The following is a 16,900-nucleotide window of genomic DNA, read 5'->3' as shown; positions in this document are numbered from 1 at the left end:
GTGCGTGTGCATGCACACACACACACACACAGTGTTCCAGAGATATGTCAGACATATTGTTAAAGAATACTTTTCGACTGTGTGTGGCGCCTGGGTGGCTCAGTCGGTTAAGCACCTACATCTTTTGATCTCTGCTCAGGTCATTTGTGAGATCGTGCTGACAGTTTGGAGCCTGCTTGGGATTCTCTCTCTCTCTCTCTCTCTCTCTCTCTCTGTGCCCCTCCCCTGCTTGCGTGCGTGCTCGCACCCTCTTAAAATAAACATTGAAAAAAAAAAGAATACTTTTTGACTTACCTCCCACCTTCCACCAGACCCTGCAAACAACTATAGTACACAATCATGTGTCCTTCCATAGCTCTCCCTGCTCAGTCATATATAATGTATTGAATTATATGCTATCATGATATATTGTATATATACCATGTATCTCTATATGTAAGTACATATAAGGATTTTATTTCATAGTTGCTTCATTAAAAAAGCAACACCATATAATATGCAATGTTCTGTATCTTGCTTCCCTTAATATATTGTGGAAACCCCTCCAAGTCTAAGATAAATAACCCAATTCACTCCTAATTTTTAGTTCTTTATATAATTTATTCACACGGATGATCAACATCTGAAAAATACAGATGTGTATACAACAGTGTCTTCTTCTCAACTGTGTTGCCTTGCCCCTCAGTTTACCCATGTTTACCGATGTTGTCAGATTTTTACATATTTACCCAGAAGATCTGCCATGCATATACAAGTAAGTACATGAAAGTGTGTTCACATTTATGTAATTTCGCCCCCCACTCACTGCTTTTTTACCCAAATACTCACTAACACTGTCATAAAACTTCCTGGGTTAATCTGGTAGGTAAATTGCATTAATTTACTATTTTAACTTGCGTTTCTTTTATTATGAGATTGGATACTTTTATGTACTCAAGAATCATTTGTATTTTTTACTATGAACTGTGTGTTCACAACTGATTGGTTTAGCTTACAGATTTTCACAAACTCTTTCTGTATGAAAGAGATTAATCCCTTGTCTATAGTATGAATTGAAAACATTTCCTGTTTGTCATTTATCTTTGCTTAGTTTTATTTATTTATTTATTTATTTTTAACAAATACCTCTTTGAGTCCCTGCTTTCAGGGTATATACCATGTTGCCTTACTTGAACAACTATGTAGACAGAGAACAAAGCCGCTTGCCCTGTGGCCGGGCCCCCAGGCCCGCCCAAGCGAGCATCGTGCGGATCGGTGCTGTATGTGCTGGTGAGCCCGTGGGAGAAGAGCTCATCTGTCTTAGTGCTCTCTTTCCCTCACTGTTTTCCTGGGTCTCAGCTTCAGGGCACCGGTCTATAAAATCCGGCTCCGAGTCCAAAGTGGAGGAAACACCAAGAATTTTTTTGCTTTCCCCCTTCATTCTCCCAAGTTTCAAATTAATTAAAAGCCTAGGATTCTTTAATATGTTTATACTGTTCACCTCCTTGAAGTCAAAGGAGGAATGAAGTCAAAATTAACAAATTTTATTTAATATTTATTTATTCATGTGCATGTCTAGGTTTCCTGTCTCCACTAAAAGAGAAAGTCTATCATCTGTCATCTATCTATCTATCTATCTATCATCATTATCTATCTATCTATCTATCTATCTATCATTATTATCTATCATCATTATTATCTATCTATTATCTATTATTATCTATCTATTATTATCTATCTATCTATCTATCTATCTATTATCTATTATTATCTATCTATCTATCTATCTATCATCCATCTATCCTTTGCTTGGACATGTTTCTATCCCTCATCTCTCTCTCTAAAAATAGACTGAATTTTTAACAGCAGTTTTAGATTCACAGCAAAACTAGAAGGTACAGAGATTTGCCATATACATTGTGTCCCCACACATGTGGCTTCCCCCCCCCCCCCCCATTTTCAGCATTTCCCATCAGAGTGGCACAGTTGTCACAGTGGATGAGCCTGCGTTGACACCTCATAGCCAATGTCCATAGTTTCCATGAGGGTTCACTCCTGGGTGTTGTTCATTTCATGGGTTTGGACAAATGGGACACGTGTCCAGCATCACGATATCCTACAGAGTATTTTCATTACTCTAAAACTTTTCTGTGCTCCTCTTATTTATCCCTCTCTTCCCACCTGACCCCTGGCATTCACTGGTCTTTTAACTCTCGATAGTTTTGCCTTTCCCAGAATGTCATGTAGTTGGAACGGTCTTTTCAGATTGGTTTCTTTCACTTAGTGGTGAGCAAGTTTCCTCCACATCTTCTCATGGCTTGGTAGCCCGTTTCTTTTCAGTGCTGCATAACATCCCATTGTCTGGGTGCGACATGGCTTATTTATCCGTGTGCCTGCTGAAGGACATCTTGGTCACTTTCAATCTTGGCAGTTATGAATACAGCTGCCATAAGCACCCGTGTGCAGGGTTTTGCGTGGACGTGCTTTTCCACTCCTTTGGGTAGATACCAAGGAGTACAATTCCCGGACTGTAGGTAAAGAGTGTGTTTAGTTTTGTGAGACAGTTGCCGAGCTGTCTTTCCAAGTGGCTGTACTGTTTGGTGCTCCCACTGGCAATGGATGAGAGTTCCCATCACTCCACATCCTCAGCAGCATTTGCTCTTGTCCGCGTCTGGGATCTCGGCCATTCTACGTGTGTCATGTTTTCTTGTTGTTGTTTTAGCTTGCGCTCACCTAATGGCAAACGATGTGGAGTGTCTTTTCATACGCTTCCTCGCCATCTGTTCACCTTCTCCGGTGAGGTGTCTGTTCAGATCTGTGGCCTATGTTTTACTCCGCTCGTTCATTTTCTTAATATTGACTCTTAAGAATCCTTTGTGTGCTTTGGACAGGAGTACGTCTTGTCAGATGTGTCTCTTGCAAATATTTTTTCCCAGCCTGTGGCTTGTCTTCTCATTTTCTCCACAGTATCTTTCAAAGAGGTTTTTAAAAAATTTTAATGAAGTTTAGCTTATCAACTTCTTTCTTCTGTGGATCGTGTCTTTGGTGTTGAATTTTAAGAAGGCATTGTGAAAGACTCTGCCAAAGAACTACTGGGATGAATTCAGTGACGTCGCAGGATACAAAATTAACATACAAAAATCAGTTGATTTTCTATACACTAATAATGAAGTAGCAGAAAGAAACATTTAAAAAGCAATCTATCATTTCTGTTTTCTAACGTCAGCAAAAACCACAGGGGAAACTGGAGCCCAAGGGCGCTTAGAATCTGATCTTCTCGTGAGATGATGACATAAAACCATGTAGCAGAGTCACCTTGGTGGTTTCATTCCTGCTTAAACACCAGCTTCAGACAAGAGTCAGGTTTGGTGCCTGTCAACAGGTGTTAAAGTCCATATTGGAAAGAATTCTGGGACATCAGTTATTTAAGCTGTTTCACCTCTCTGAGTCTGTTTCTTCATGTGTAAAATGGGGATTAAAATTCCTATTCTGTGGGGTTGTTGGGATTATTTTTTTATTTTTAATGTTTATTTATTTTTGAGAACAGAGACAGTGTGTGAGCAGGGGAGGGGCAGAGAGAGAGAGAAAGACACAGAATCTGAAGAGGCTCCAGGCTCTGACCTGTCAGCACAGAGCCTGACGCGGGGCTTGAACTCACAAGCGGTGAGATCATGACCTGAGCCAAAGTCGGACGCTTAACCGACTGAGCCACCCAGGGGCCCCAGTTGTTGGGATTGTTAATGACAAGCTATATATAGAGTCCCCGGCTCATCACAAGGGCTCAGTGATAGCTATTGCTATTTGTGGGGTTATTAGCGTGCTTGCAAGTACTTAATTTATGACCTCTTGTTCCAATTTGCTATGTAATGCACCACGAGGCATGGAGAAAGGAGGATGGAAGCAAAGGGAATGATTTCCTTAGTGCTACGTGCCAGGCACCGTGCCGGGTGCTTGGCGTTTCCCATTGCACCTGGAAGGTATCACACCGGGAGTGGTGGAGGCAGGGAGTCTCGGCACAGAAGTCGTGCAGGGCCTCCGAGATGCCCCGGACGCTGGCGTGGGTCTGCCGCCAGAGCGCGGGCCCCTTCATTTCAGAGATATTTCTAAAAGGAACCTGTGCTTCTTTTCCCGTGGCTGCTGGATGTCACCCACTCCCGTGCGAGCTTACAGGTGTGGATGAGGCGTCTGCAGTACGGATCTGAGCAGGAAGACGAGAGGAACAACAGCTACTTGTATTCTGACAGTTTTAGGTCAGTTGTGTTAAGGGTGGTCAGGCTGAAATGGACAAGCAGGGAAATGACGACACTCCAGAGCTGACTGCTGTCCATACACAGTATATTTTAAAAATGTTTTTATTGAATATTAAACAGTTACAAGTACTGTTAGACATTTAGCCAAAGCACAATTACAGGTTAAATATAATCATAAAGATGTCTTAAATAGAAACCCACCATGCAGGCAGGTGACGTTCCTTGATGCCCTCGTTTGGAAAGTAGAGGGCGAGGAAAAAAGGTCTTCTGTTTCACGGGAAAGACGGTAAAGACTAGAAGAATTTACATGCTGTAAGCGATTTCCCATGACCAAATCGATAGGGTTGCCAGATTTAGTAAAACAAAATAAAACAAAGCAAAAAGCCAGGATGCTAAGTTTGAATTTCAGATGAGAAACTTTTTTTTTTTTTACTGTATATATGTGCCAAATAGTGCATGAAACATATTTAAGCTAAAAAATTATTTACCTCAAATTCAAATGTAACTGGGTGCCTCGTATTTCATCTGGCAATCCTGCAAACGGACAAAAGCAAAAAAGCAAAGCGAGGGGACTGGAACCCCCTGCCACTGGTGGGTCACAGAGAGACTAAAAATAAAAAACAACACCAATAACGAACCAAGGAACCAAGGCGTCACTACAATGGTTACTCACACAGACCAACATCACAATGGGAACATATGATCACTACTCCAAATGCTGTTGCCAGGAAACACTCTTAGATTTCCTCAAAGCTGGTTTTGTAAATGTTGAGAAACCTTGTTGATAAAAGTACCTTTATAGTTTGTAGCTATCAAAGACAAATACCACTATCACTAAGACCGGTGATGTTGAAACAATGGAAGCAGAAGCAGGTATTGTATGCACATGAAGAGCTTAAATATTTTGTGTAATCACTACAATGGTTACAGGGTCAAGGTCATCCTCTAGGTCTAGGCTATTAGCCTCAAAGAGTTTGGTTCCGCTTGTACTGCTGTGTGTTCTCGCTCCTCATCCTGAACCTTGGGAGGGGCATGGGAGCGTGAGAGACACCCCACTACCAGAGTTTTCCTGTGTTTCTCTGCAAACACTCTCAATCAACAAAGGGCTTTCAGGGCTGCCTGAGGAAATGCACAAACAGATGAAAAAGTAGCAAAACAATCTGAATTGTGGCGCATGAGAAGTCTGGGTGAGTGTGACAATGTAACACGGGAAAGAAAACATGAACGAAGGAGGAGCCCAAATGCGACACCCCTGCGGCGTGACTGTTATTTCAAAGGAGGCGGGACCTCTGGCGGATGTAGAAAATGGGTCGCACGGCGAGCGGCTTTGGTCTCATGGGGTATAAAAGCTGGAGCTTCCTACTGCCCTTCACTCATAACCATGGCTTATAATGTAAAGTGATGAGAAAACAGCTTGGGGAATGCTCAGGCTCCACGTGGTATCACTTCGTGAGATGCTGCTGTGTCCCCCTCCGCCGCCCCCTGCCCTCTCCCCCGCCCCCAAATGCTAAGTTTTGAAATCCTGCTAGCACTTCTTTAAACCAGAATATCTGGTCGCCGGGGAATTTCAGGCATCGAGAAATCCGGGGGATTGATTAGATCCAGTCCGTGTTATGTAAGGGAGCATCGGTTGTGAAATACGTACCCTCATCAAATCAGCTTTATGGGTGTGACATACACGGAGACATGCCTGACTGACACCTTTCAAACACTGAGAAATGGAATTCTAACTTATTTATTAGGCTATAAAAGGTTAAAAAGTTTCTGCCACAGTTAAGGCTTTTTCTTAAGAAGAAACATTTAATTGTCTATTAATTTCAGAATGCACAAGGTATCTGAAGACGCCTCACTTTCCAGGGCGGTTTTTCAAAAAAAGCATTTCCTGTTCAGGTGCGAGATGTGTCCAACCAAAGCTCAAATATTATCTTCACAATTACGTTCTTTTCCTTTTTCCGTCACTCACCGACACTGAACACGTTTGAGTTTAGTCTTTAAATGAATTTCTGACACATGAAACCCTATCTCAACGTGGGCTTGGAGTGTTTCCTGCATGACTGGAGTCCATGGCTCTGTAGGAGACAACTGCCCAACGAAAAACACAGCAAGAAGGCCGCTTATCCCACATCCTCATACAAGGGGGCTCTGGCCACACTGGAGGCAAGGTGCCCGAGGACACACCCACTTCTTTTCTCAAGGCTGTTTGCAGGATTCCAGCGCGCGCCCACGTTGAGAAAGGGGGGGCGAGCAGTGGCCAATAACCCCGCGCACTTGGCAGGTGGACTGAAATAAAGAAGAACCCAGGCAACTTCGTGCATTCTACTGCTGCCCTTCCAGAACACACCGAAGCGTTATTTTTTTGTATAAAGCCTACAATAATAGAATACTAATCTATATTACTTTATTTGCCACGTTCAGGCATTTCTCTCTCTACATCAATGCACTTTGCTATTTTGCGAGCAAAGGGAAATTAATCTAGCCGCTGATGTAAGCTCCAGGAGCACAAGGATGCTGTCATGAAAACATCCTAATATTACTTATTCTATTTATGTTACTGAAAAGCTAGAAATCCCGAATTCCAAGAAGGAAAAGGTAAGTAAGAATCCTGGTTGTACTGCTATTATTTTGCATAGAAGTAAAACTCTGGTTTCCATGCTGTCATTTGTTAACAGATTGGCAGGATCTTCGGAGCAGAGCACAGGAGGCCGCATACCGGATCTGGTCGTGGTATGCAAACAGAAGCACAGTCTCCTTCTGCAAGACTCAAGATGAAGAAGGGAGGAAGATGAGTGGGGTCACAGGTAACTATTGGAGCTACTCAATTCTAGACTAGCAACCTGAGGAAAAGGGAAGAAGGCCAAGTGCAAGGAGAGAGTGTCCAGAGCACTTAACTTACGAGTTAAGAACCCAGCCGGCAATACCCAGTAAACTGGAAGCATCAGGTCTAGAAGATTTGACTTTAGAACTGCAGTCAGGCTGGTGGAGGTGTGCAGATTCTCTCTTCCATTTGGTTTGGGAAAACAGAAGGGCCATTTCAGGGGAGGCCACACTGAAGTCCTCAACTTGCTAGCGCTCCTACAGAAGTGCGTATACAAAAAAGTAAATGGATTCCGGCCTAAGTTAATGCCATGCTTTTATATTCCAAAGGGGTTTTCACACTGCTGTGGATGGAAGTTCCAAACGTAACCAACTGGTACTAGCTTGTGGGCACTCATGATGACCTTTGGTTTTCAAGTTTTGAAAAGATGTATTTGGCTCCTGTGAAATATCAACGAACCCATTCTCTTGGCAGATGAATAATACATACACATTCTTTCGACAACTACTATGCACTTGGATCATTACAAGACAAGAAGCACTGCAAATGTCTTCCTTACACAAGTACCTTTACTCGGCACACGGAACATCAGATACGGAACATCGGCGGGTTAGATACTGAACCACAGGTGGACTTCTCAAGTGTAAGGCTGAAGTTTAACACATCCATTAATCTAGTTAGTATGATGGAAACAACATATAACCACAGTTGAGCAGTGGCTTATCTTTTTAATAAAGCTATAAAGCTTTTGAGATCTATACCATATTAACCCTTTTACTGAACTAAAAATCACAGCTGTGTTTACCAGTTTAAACTATTTCTAAGTGGGGAGGCAAGTATTATACACTTTCACAGCTACTGAAAACAATACAGATGCCATTCCTTCAACCCATTGTTACACACGGCAAAAAAGAAGGAAAGGAGGAAAAAAGCCTTCTTAACAAATATTAAACTCGGAAGCTTCGTATGGAATTCTAGTGCTATTACACAGGTAGCCAAGACACGAACACCCAGCTTGGGTCACTAAAACTTCAATAGAAGCAACAACTGAGGCTAATTCTTGATTTCATTTTGAGGACCCATGCAAGATTCTGCTATAAAACTCAAACTAGTTCCCGATGCCTAGTTCTAGCACTGGACTCAGCCAAAAAGAAAGCTTAGTGTATACTTTAAGAGCCTATTCTAGAATTTTTGCATGTAACCATTTTATTTTCCTTTAGGAGAGTAAATGAGGTCACAGCTTAATCAGCCTGCATTAAAAAATAAATCGGTTTTCAGAAATTGAAGTTGAAACGGCAAGTTTGTTGTCACACTGTTTCTCCTTTTCTTTTTTTTCCTAACCACATTTATGTTACTTTTGCTTCAAAGCTGAGAAGATGCACAACGTGTCAAAGTAAGTGAGTTAACGCAGTCAATTCGATATTCAGTTCGGGTGAAAAGGGCGAGTGTAAAAACTGGAATGGGTAATCTTTTATGAGCATTGATGTGCACCGGGCAAATATTGATTAAAACATGCAAAACAAAGTAGTAACTTCCTGCAGAAACAGTATAGTATTTCTCCACCTTCATTTATAAAAATAACCGAAAAGAGCTTTGGTTTCAGTTTTTGTTCTCCTTGTCTGTTAAGTTTGAAGAAACGGTTCGGAAACGTAGTGCAGGGACCTCTATAAACTATCTGAAGCACCTCACTCAAAATAAGCCCCAATCTGGAGTAAACACAAAAGTCCCTGCACATCTATCTACTAAAGACGATGTGAACTTTAGCTTTTTGAACTGGAGAAACCGTGAAGATTTTTGTGACTCTAATAGAGTACAATAATTCCACTCAATTTGGAAATAAGGCAGCTAATTTCGGGGGTGACTCTTCCGGCGGTCCGGATTAGGCGAAGAGACGTACTTTTTCTTGGAGGAGGCCCTGCGAGCCTTTCCTACGACGGTATCCTGCAACCACGTGCTCCTCCCACGCGTCAGTGGGGTCCCCCACACCGTCCCGTGGTGTTTCCTGAGCTCCGAGACACATCACACATCACCCCCCCCTCCCCCTTTCCCCGGCTGCGCTCTTCGGAGGTCTCCGCACTAGGCCCCCTCCCAACACCTCGAAGGCAGGCTGCAATGGGAAGAGCAGGGGCCCACAGCAGCTTCCACTTTTCTGGGCTAGCGAGCTCCTAAGTCAGTTTGACCTGTGTGCCTTTCCCTTGTAAGACTGGCCAAGTCATAAAAGGAAACTAAAACCTGATGTTTTTCCTTCCCCACCCGATTTACAATGATACGAAGTACAGATACAAAATAGATCAGAGTGAAAAAAAAAGGGGAAACTAAGTCTTGCTCAGCCAGAAGCTCATGTTGCATTGCTAATGATTTTAGTCAGTGTGACTTTGTGCAAAATATCCTCGAGAAGGCTCTGGCTCATTTTCAAAGTAAACAAAAACACATACCAAAAAAAAAAAAAAAAAAAAAAAAAGGGAAAGGAAAAAAAAAGAATGATGCATGTTTATAAAACATTTAAAATGAGCCTGACATAGGTATTTGTTGCATACACGTGCCATATGTAACAAAGCAAACGTAGTGTGTAAATTGTGAAATTTGGGAAAGTATGTTTTGTTTTTCCATTTCCAAGCCCAGATCAAAGCAATCTTGTTTTAGAAATGGACAATTGCAATGCAAATGAGCCTGAGATATGTTAAAAGGCCGCCCCTGTAAACATTTCCTCAAAGGGAACAGTAGCAGTTGAGTATTTATCAGTTACTCATACTATATTCATCACTATAGCAATGCTTTATAAAAGACAAACAGCTTATTTCTAGGCTGTCAGGGATTTACGGAATATTGATTTTGTTGGAAACAATCCACTGTAATCCAGTCCCAAGTTTAAATCCGATCTGGCTTTTCCCTGGGGGCCTTCACTAGGTCTTCTGCTCCGCGGCTGTGGCGGTTTGCGAAGGAGCTTCTGGCTTCATGATCTGGTATGTGATGAGATACTCTGGGTAGGCCTGCAAAGGACCGGAAGAAAACAAATCACTCCTGTGGCAGGTAAGATATTAAGTGGATGTCTCAGAGGCTGTTGATCATCATCAATATTCTATACATACCCAAAGCCTGCAAAGACCAGCCAATCAACAGGTGTCTAAACCTGCCCCCCCGCCCGCTCCAAACATACACGATCTACCTGTATCTTGTACATAAACGTATCTAGACCCTATAATCGAGAGAATGGTTTTAATGTTATTTCTACTTTGAGTACTTTAAAGTGCTGCATTCACCTGTCATGCACATGGCATTAATGGGAAAGCTAAGGCAGGAGATAATCTCTCTCAACCTCATCTAACGTGATGCTGTCACACAGCATGTGTTTAAGAAGTTTGTTAAATGAAAAAGTAATTTGGCTGAACCGATTTCAAACTAATTTCAAATTAATTAATGACAAATAGAACCTACTGAACTAGAAGCAGGAAGAATGAGGCTTGTGGAGTCACCAGTAATGTAGAGGCAACAGTTTGGAGATAATGTTTAAAAGGTGACTAATGAAAGGTAACATAATGGTTCAGACTTAGGCCCTCCACCCCATATAGTCTCTTTTGTCTCTTTTTCTTGCAGTACATAAAATGAAAGGCTCAGGATCTGGAATGGAAAGGGTACTTCTTAGGGGAAGTTGTTACAAACCTTCACCAGACAACTGAGTGGGGGGCAAAACCCCCTTGTAGTATGTGTACTACATAGGAGTTCTTCAACCCTAAATATAATGACACAGCTGGATGCAGTATTTCAGAGAGGTCTGGGCCTGCAAACTACTACTCTTTGGTGAGGTAAATGTTTCAGGGCCCCAAAATAATTTGCTGAATGCTGACTTACAAATTACTTGTATACAGATATGGAATAATATAAAAAAAAAGATAAAAAAAACTGGACTTTCAAAAAGATACATGACCATCTATGTTCACTGCAGCATTATTTACAGTAGCCAAGACAGAAGCAACTTAAGCATCCATCGGTAGATCAATGGATAAGGAAGGTGGGGTGTGTGTGTGTGTGTGTGTGTGTGTGTGTGTGTAATGGAATATGACTCAGCCATTGAAAAAAATGAGATCTTGCCATTAGTGACAATATGGATGGCCTCAGAGGGTATTTCCGGAGTGAAGTAAGTCAGGCAGAGAAAGACAAATACCACATGCTTTCACTTATATGGAATCTAAAAAACAAAACAAAACAAACACAAGAAAATGCTAGCAAACCAAATCCAACAATACATTATAAAAGTCATTCACCACAATCAAGTGGGATTTATTCCTGGGTTGCAAGGGTATTAATATTCACAAATCAATCAGTGTGATCCATCAAACTAATTAGAGAAAGGGTAGGAACCATATAATCAATTCGATAGATGCAGAAAAAGCATTTGATAGAATACAACATCCATTTATGATAAAATCCCTCAACAAAGTAGGTTTAGAGGGAACATACAGCAACATAAAAAAGGCCAGATATGAAAAGCCCACAGCTGATATCATCCCCAATGGGGAAAAACTGAGAGCTTTCCCCATGCGATCAGGAACAAGACAAGGATATCTGCTCTTTCCACTTATTCAACATAGTACTGGAAGTCCTAGCCACAGCAATCAGACAACACAAAGAAATCAGAGGCATCTAATTGGCAATGAACAAGTAAAACTTCCACTATTTGCAGATGACATATTATGCTACATTCTATACTAATCTATATTTAGAAAACCCTAGACTCCACCCCAAACTGCTAGAATTGATAAATGAATTCAGTAAAGTTGCAGGATACAAAATCAATATACAGAAGAAATCTGTTGCATTTCTATACTCCAATAATGAAGCAGCAGAAAGGGAAATTAAGAAAACAGTCCCATTTATAATTGCACCAAAAATAATAAGATCCCTAGGAATCCAGCTTGTAACCAAACAGGTGAAAGACCTGTATTCTGAAATCTATGAAATGTTGGTAAAAGAAACTGAAGACGACAAAAAGAAATGGAAAGACATTCCATGCTCATGGATAGGAAGAAAAAATATTGTTAAGATGTCTATCTGACCCAAAGCAATCTACCCATTTAATGCAATCCCTATCAAAATATCACCAACATTTTTCACAGAACTAGAACAAACAATCCTAGCATTTGTATGGAACCGCAAAAGACCCTGAATAGTCAAAGCAATCTTGAAAAAGCAAAGCAAAGCAAAGCAAAGCAGAGCAGAGCAGAGCAAAGCAAAGCAAAGCAAAGCAAAGCAAAGCAAAGCAAAGCAAAGCAAAGCAAAGCTGGAGGCATCAGACTTCAAGCTATATTACAAAGCTGTCGTAACCAAAACACTATGCTACCAGCACAAAACCAGACATACCAATCAGTGGAACAGATCAGAAAACCCAGAAATAAAGCCACAATTATATGGTCAATTAATCTTCAACAAAGCAGGAAAGAATATCCAATGGGAAAAAGGTAGTCTCTTCAGTAAACAGTATTGGGAAAACTAGACAGTAACATGCAAAAAAATGAAACTGAACCACTTTCTTATATACCATACACAAAAATAAAATTCAAAATGGATTAACGACCTAAATGTGAGACCTGAAATCATAAAAATCTTAGAAGAGAGCACAGGCAATAATTTTTCTGACATTGGCCATAGCAATTTTTTTCTAGATATGTCCCCTGAGGCAAGGGAAACAAAGGCAAAAATGAACTGCTGGGACTAAGAAGTTTCTGCACAGTGAAGAAACAATCAATAAACCAAAAGGCAACCTATGGACTGGGAGAAGATATTTGCAAATGACATAGCTGATAAAGGGTCAGTATTCAAAATACATAAAAAACATGCAACTCAACACCCAAAAACCAAATAATCCAATTTAAAAAATAGGCAAAAGACATGAACAGACATTTGTCCAAAGAAGAGACATCCAGATGGCCAACAGACATGTGAAAAGATGTTCATTATCACTTATCATCAGGGAAATGCAAACAAAAACTATAATGAGATATCACCTTGTACCTGTCAGAATGGCTAGGATCAAGAACATAAGAAACAACAGGTGTTGGCGAGGATATGGAGAAAAAGGAACCGTCATGCACTGTTGGTGGGAATGCAAACTGGTGCAGCCACTGTGGAAGACAGTACGGAGGTTCCTCAAAAAATTTAGAAAAAGTACTATGCTATGATCTAGCAATCACACTACTGGGTATTTATCCAAAGAACACAAAACAGTAATTCAAAGGGATATATGCACCCCTATGTTGACAACAGTATTATTTACAATAGCCAAGATAGGGAAACAGCCCAAGTGTCTACTGGCTGATGAATGGATAAACAAGAAGTGTTGTATGCATACACGATGGAATATTACTCGGCCATAAAAAAGAATGAAAGCTTGCCATTTGCAACGACATGGATGGGACTTGAGAGCATAATGCTAAAATGAAATAAGTCAGTCAGAGAAAGACAGATACCATAGGATTTCACTCGTATGTGGAACTTAAGAAACAAAACGAATGAGCAAAGGGAAAAAAAGAGAGAGGCAAACCAAGAAACAGACCCTTAACTATAGAGAACAGATGGTTACAGAGGGGCAGTGGGTGGGGGGATGGGCGAAATAGGTGATGGGGATTAAGGAGAGCACTTGTCGTGATGAGCACTGGGTATTGTATGGAAATGCTGAGTCACTATACTGTACACCTGAAACTAATATTATGCTGTATGTTAATTGACATTTAGATAAAAACTTAAACAAAAAACCCTGAAACAAACAAACAAACAAACAAACGAATGAACAAACAAACCAACCCAGCCTCACAAATGCAGAGAACAAATTGGTGGTTGCCAGATGGGAAGGAGGTGAGGGGATGGGAGAAACAGGTGACAGGCATTAAGAGGTACAAAATTCTAGTTATTTAAGTAAGTTGTGGGGGTGAAAAGTGCAGCATAGAGAATACAGTGGATAAACCAGAAAAAAACCTGCACTGTTGAATATTTAAAATGCAGAAATAAACATGCGATTGACTGACTGGATTATTTCTAATTTCACATCTGATTTTTAGGAGGCAGAAACTGTTACAGGTCTTTGCCTCCACTTTCCTCATCTATACAGGGGAACGGTAATAATACTAAGATTTTTGTAAGCATTAAATGCAAAGATCTTAGAATAGGTTTGGCCGACTAAGAATCTGGTATGTGTAAATTGTCACTATTAACATTATTATCATGATTTATTAAAGACATAAGGATAAACACTTAAAAAAAGACCCCTCCTGAGGGGGTCTCAGCAAGAATAAAAAGAATAAAAAATGTAAATGTGTTTTTAAAAGTTATAACTGTGTACATGTGTAAGGAAACACTATCACTCATAATATGTTTCCCAAAATTCTAGTCTGCTCCGATTTGATGTAAAAACAGCAATGGTTTCTATCTTTTTAGTACCTCTAGTTGGAATAACACAATTAACAATCTTCATCTTTCCTGACTTTCCAGTCTGAAGCTTCAATAACTAAAAAGTTTGTAGTCTTATTTTATTATGATTTGAACGCTGCTTAATTCTTGAAATGATATTTTAGTCAATTAGTTACTAAAACAGGCTAGGTCAGCTAGTCTCCTAATTCTAGAGTTGGAATAAAACTCTAGGAATCGAAAAACTCTAGGAAAGCTCAAATACCGCTGGAGAAATGGACAAACTGCCCAGCCAACTAGATGGTTAAATGGTCAAGAAAAGTATTTATTCACCACCAATATACATGTATTGAGCATCTCTATGTATAAAGTACTCTGCGGTGAGATAAGGTCCTTTGCTGTCAAGAAGCTTCCAGTCTTGCTTGGGAAGGTAAGTCAGACCCAGAAAAAGAAGGATTCAAAAACAACCCACACTGGCATGTGCCCAGTGTCAAAAATGAGTGTGAAGCACACTCCTACTTCTTTTTGTCCCAGTGAAATTTAGTATCTACCATACCTTGTGTGACACATTCGTTTTGCTTGCAGAAAAGCTGCTGAAGCAAAGGAGTTGGTAATGCTAGTGTTTACATTTTGGTGGTGCACTATTTAAGGAGAGCCCTCTCACATGTAAATTTTAGTCAGGCAGATTCTAAGACTCCAGTGGTATGAATGATTAAGGGCCCTGGTTCCTAGTGGTTAGGCTACCGCACTGTTTGTGTGTACAGGCTGATTACAGACATTCAAGTCCAGAGGGATTTAAGACAAGGGAATTATTTAACCGCAGGAGCAGAAGGGCGCAGGATCAACCACTGAGTGTTACTTCTTGTCAAGTCACTTTATATCCATGCTGGTTATAAAAGCGTGGAATGTCTTTTTTTTTTTTTTTTTTTTTTTTTTTTTAAGTTCCTGTAAGAAAAAATTCAACAACCACTTTGGTAACTGACTTTCAGGAAATGACTTCCAGGAAGTCCTAACTGACTTTCGGGAACCATTCCTTAACCCAGATCCCTACTGTTATCTAAACTCAAATGCTTTCAGTTTATTCTTCACAGGGATGAAGAAGAATCATGGTCTCTTGAATAACTTTATATATTTGAAAATCATGCTATAGATTATTGTACAATTTTCTACTTTCCAGGTTAAATAACTACATTGTTCGTGTCATTTCAGTAAAATAAAGGCTAATCTTTGTAGCAACCAATGGCCAGAGAATACCTCTCCTTTATGTCTAATTTAATGTGATGCTTAAAGTACAACATACAAAAATACTACTGACTTTTTGAGTCCAGCCATATACTAAAATCAGAACCACTTTTCTTCCAAGCATAATTTTGAACATATCTTTTCAATTCTAAAGAAAGAAACAATCTCACCAATGATGAATGATACTCCTTAAATCAACCCTCTGAATAAAACATTTGTGTGTTCTTGAAAGTGTTAGTACTAAGGGTGAAGGATGATTTAAGGTATAACAAAGAGAAATGAAATAAAGTTACCAACGGAAAACTTCACCCAAACTTTAGGAGAAATGCCAAAATGGAAACGGAAAATGACTCAATTACTAGACAATAATTTAACAATATCCATGTGGGCAAGTATGCCTTGAAATAAAACAACTATTACCTGCGTTTCATTGTTGAAGGGACTTTTTTCTTTCAAATAGACTTGGACTACATCATTCTCTAACATTCTTTTAGCAACAGATTGTAAACAAGTTATCAAGCCAAATTACTCAGGAAATGATTGATCAGCAAATATCAGAAATGTAAACCTATTATTTTTGAAGTAGCCCTTATTATTTCTTTACACCCAAATATGAAATACATTATTTTTACCATAGGTAACTGTCTTGAAAAGTGTATGGTGAAGACCACTGAAATCACCTATAATCTCAATACCCTTAAGTTTTGGGGTTGACTCCATTTAACATAAATCACGTAAATGTATTTTTTTAAACTCACAGGCATATAAATATACTAACACCTATTTAATCATTCTCCTTGTTGAATATTTAGGCAATTTAAATTTTTCATTATGGTAATCAAGACAGTGATGAACATCCTTATATGGTTTTGTGGGCTTGTTTTTTTTGGTGGTGGTCATCATTGATTATATTGAATACAAATTTCTAGAAGTGGAATTACTGGATCAAAGTGAAAGTATTTTCCTCTCTGATTTACACAGAAAATTTTGACAAATTTGTTCTTTGGCAGTTTTTAAACTTTTTATTTGGAAACAAATGCAAACTTACATATTAAATTGAAAAAATTAAAATGTCACCAAAACACCTGTACACCCATTACCCATATCCATAAAATAAGCTTTTATTTACCCCTTTGCCTTGTCATGTACACTCTCCCCAACCTCTATATGTACTAGAGAGACAGACACACACACCCATATTTTTTTTGAACCATTT

General features: G+C 39.8%; 1 protein-coding gene across 2 annotated transcripts in view; it reads right to left on the bottom strand.

Moving 5' to 3' along the window:
* Positions 1-5,948: 5,948 nt before the first annotated feature.
* The window catches only part of TNKS (tankyrase), a 215,731-nt gene continuing 204,779 nt past the window's right edge, over positions 5,949-16,900 (bottom strand). For both annotated transcript variants that reach the window (XM_058720163.1, XM_058720162.1), the window contains exon 27: positions 5,949-10,034. In XM_058720163.1, the coding sequence (XP_058576146.1) occupies positions 9,948-10,034 (87 nt within the window). In that variant the 3' untranslated portion in view covers positions 5,949-9,947. The remainder of the gene's footprint in view (positions 10,035-16,900) is intronic.

This window comes from Neofelis nebulosa, chromosome 3 (genome assembly GCF_028018385.1).
Source record: "Neofelis nebulosa isolate mNeoNeb1 chromosome 3, mNeoNeb1.pri, whole genome shotgun sequence".
Lineage (NCBI taxonomy): Eukaryota > Metazoa > Chordata > Mammalia > Carnivora > Felidae > Neofelis > Neofelis nebulosa.
The sequence above is the reverse complement of the archived record's forward strand: the minus strand, read 5'-3'. Positions and strand labels throughout refer to the sequence as shown.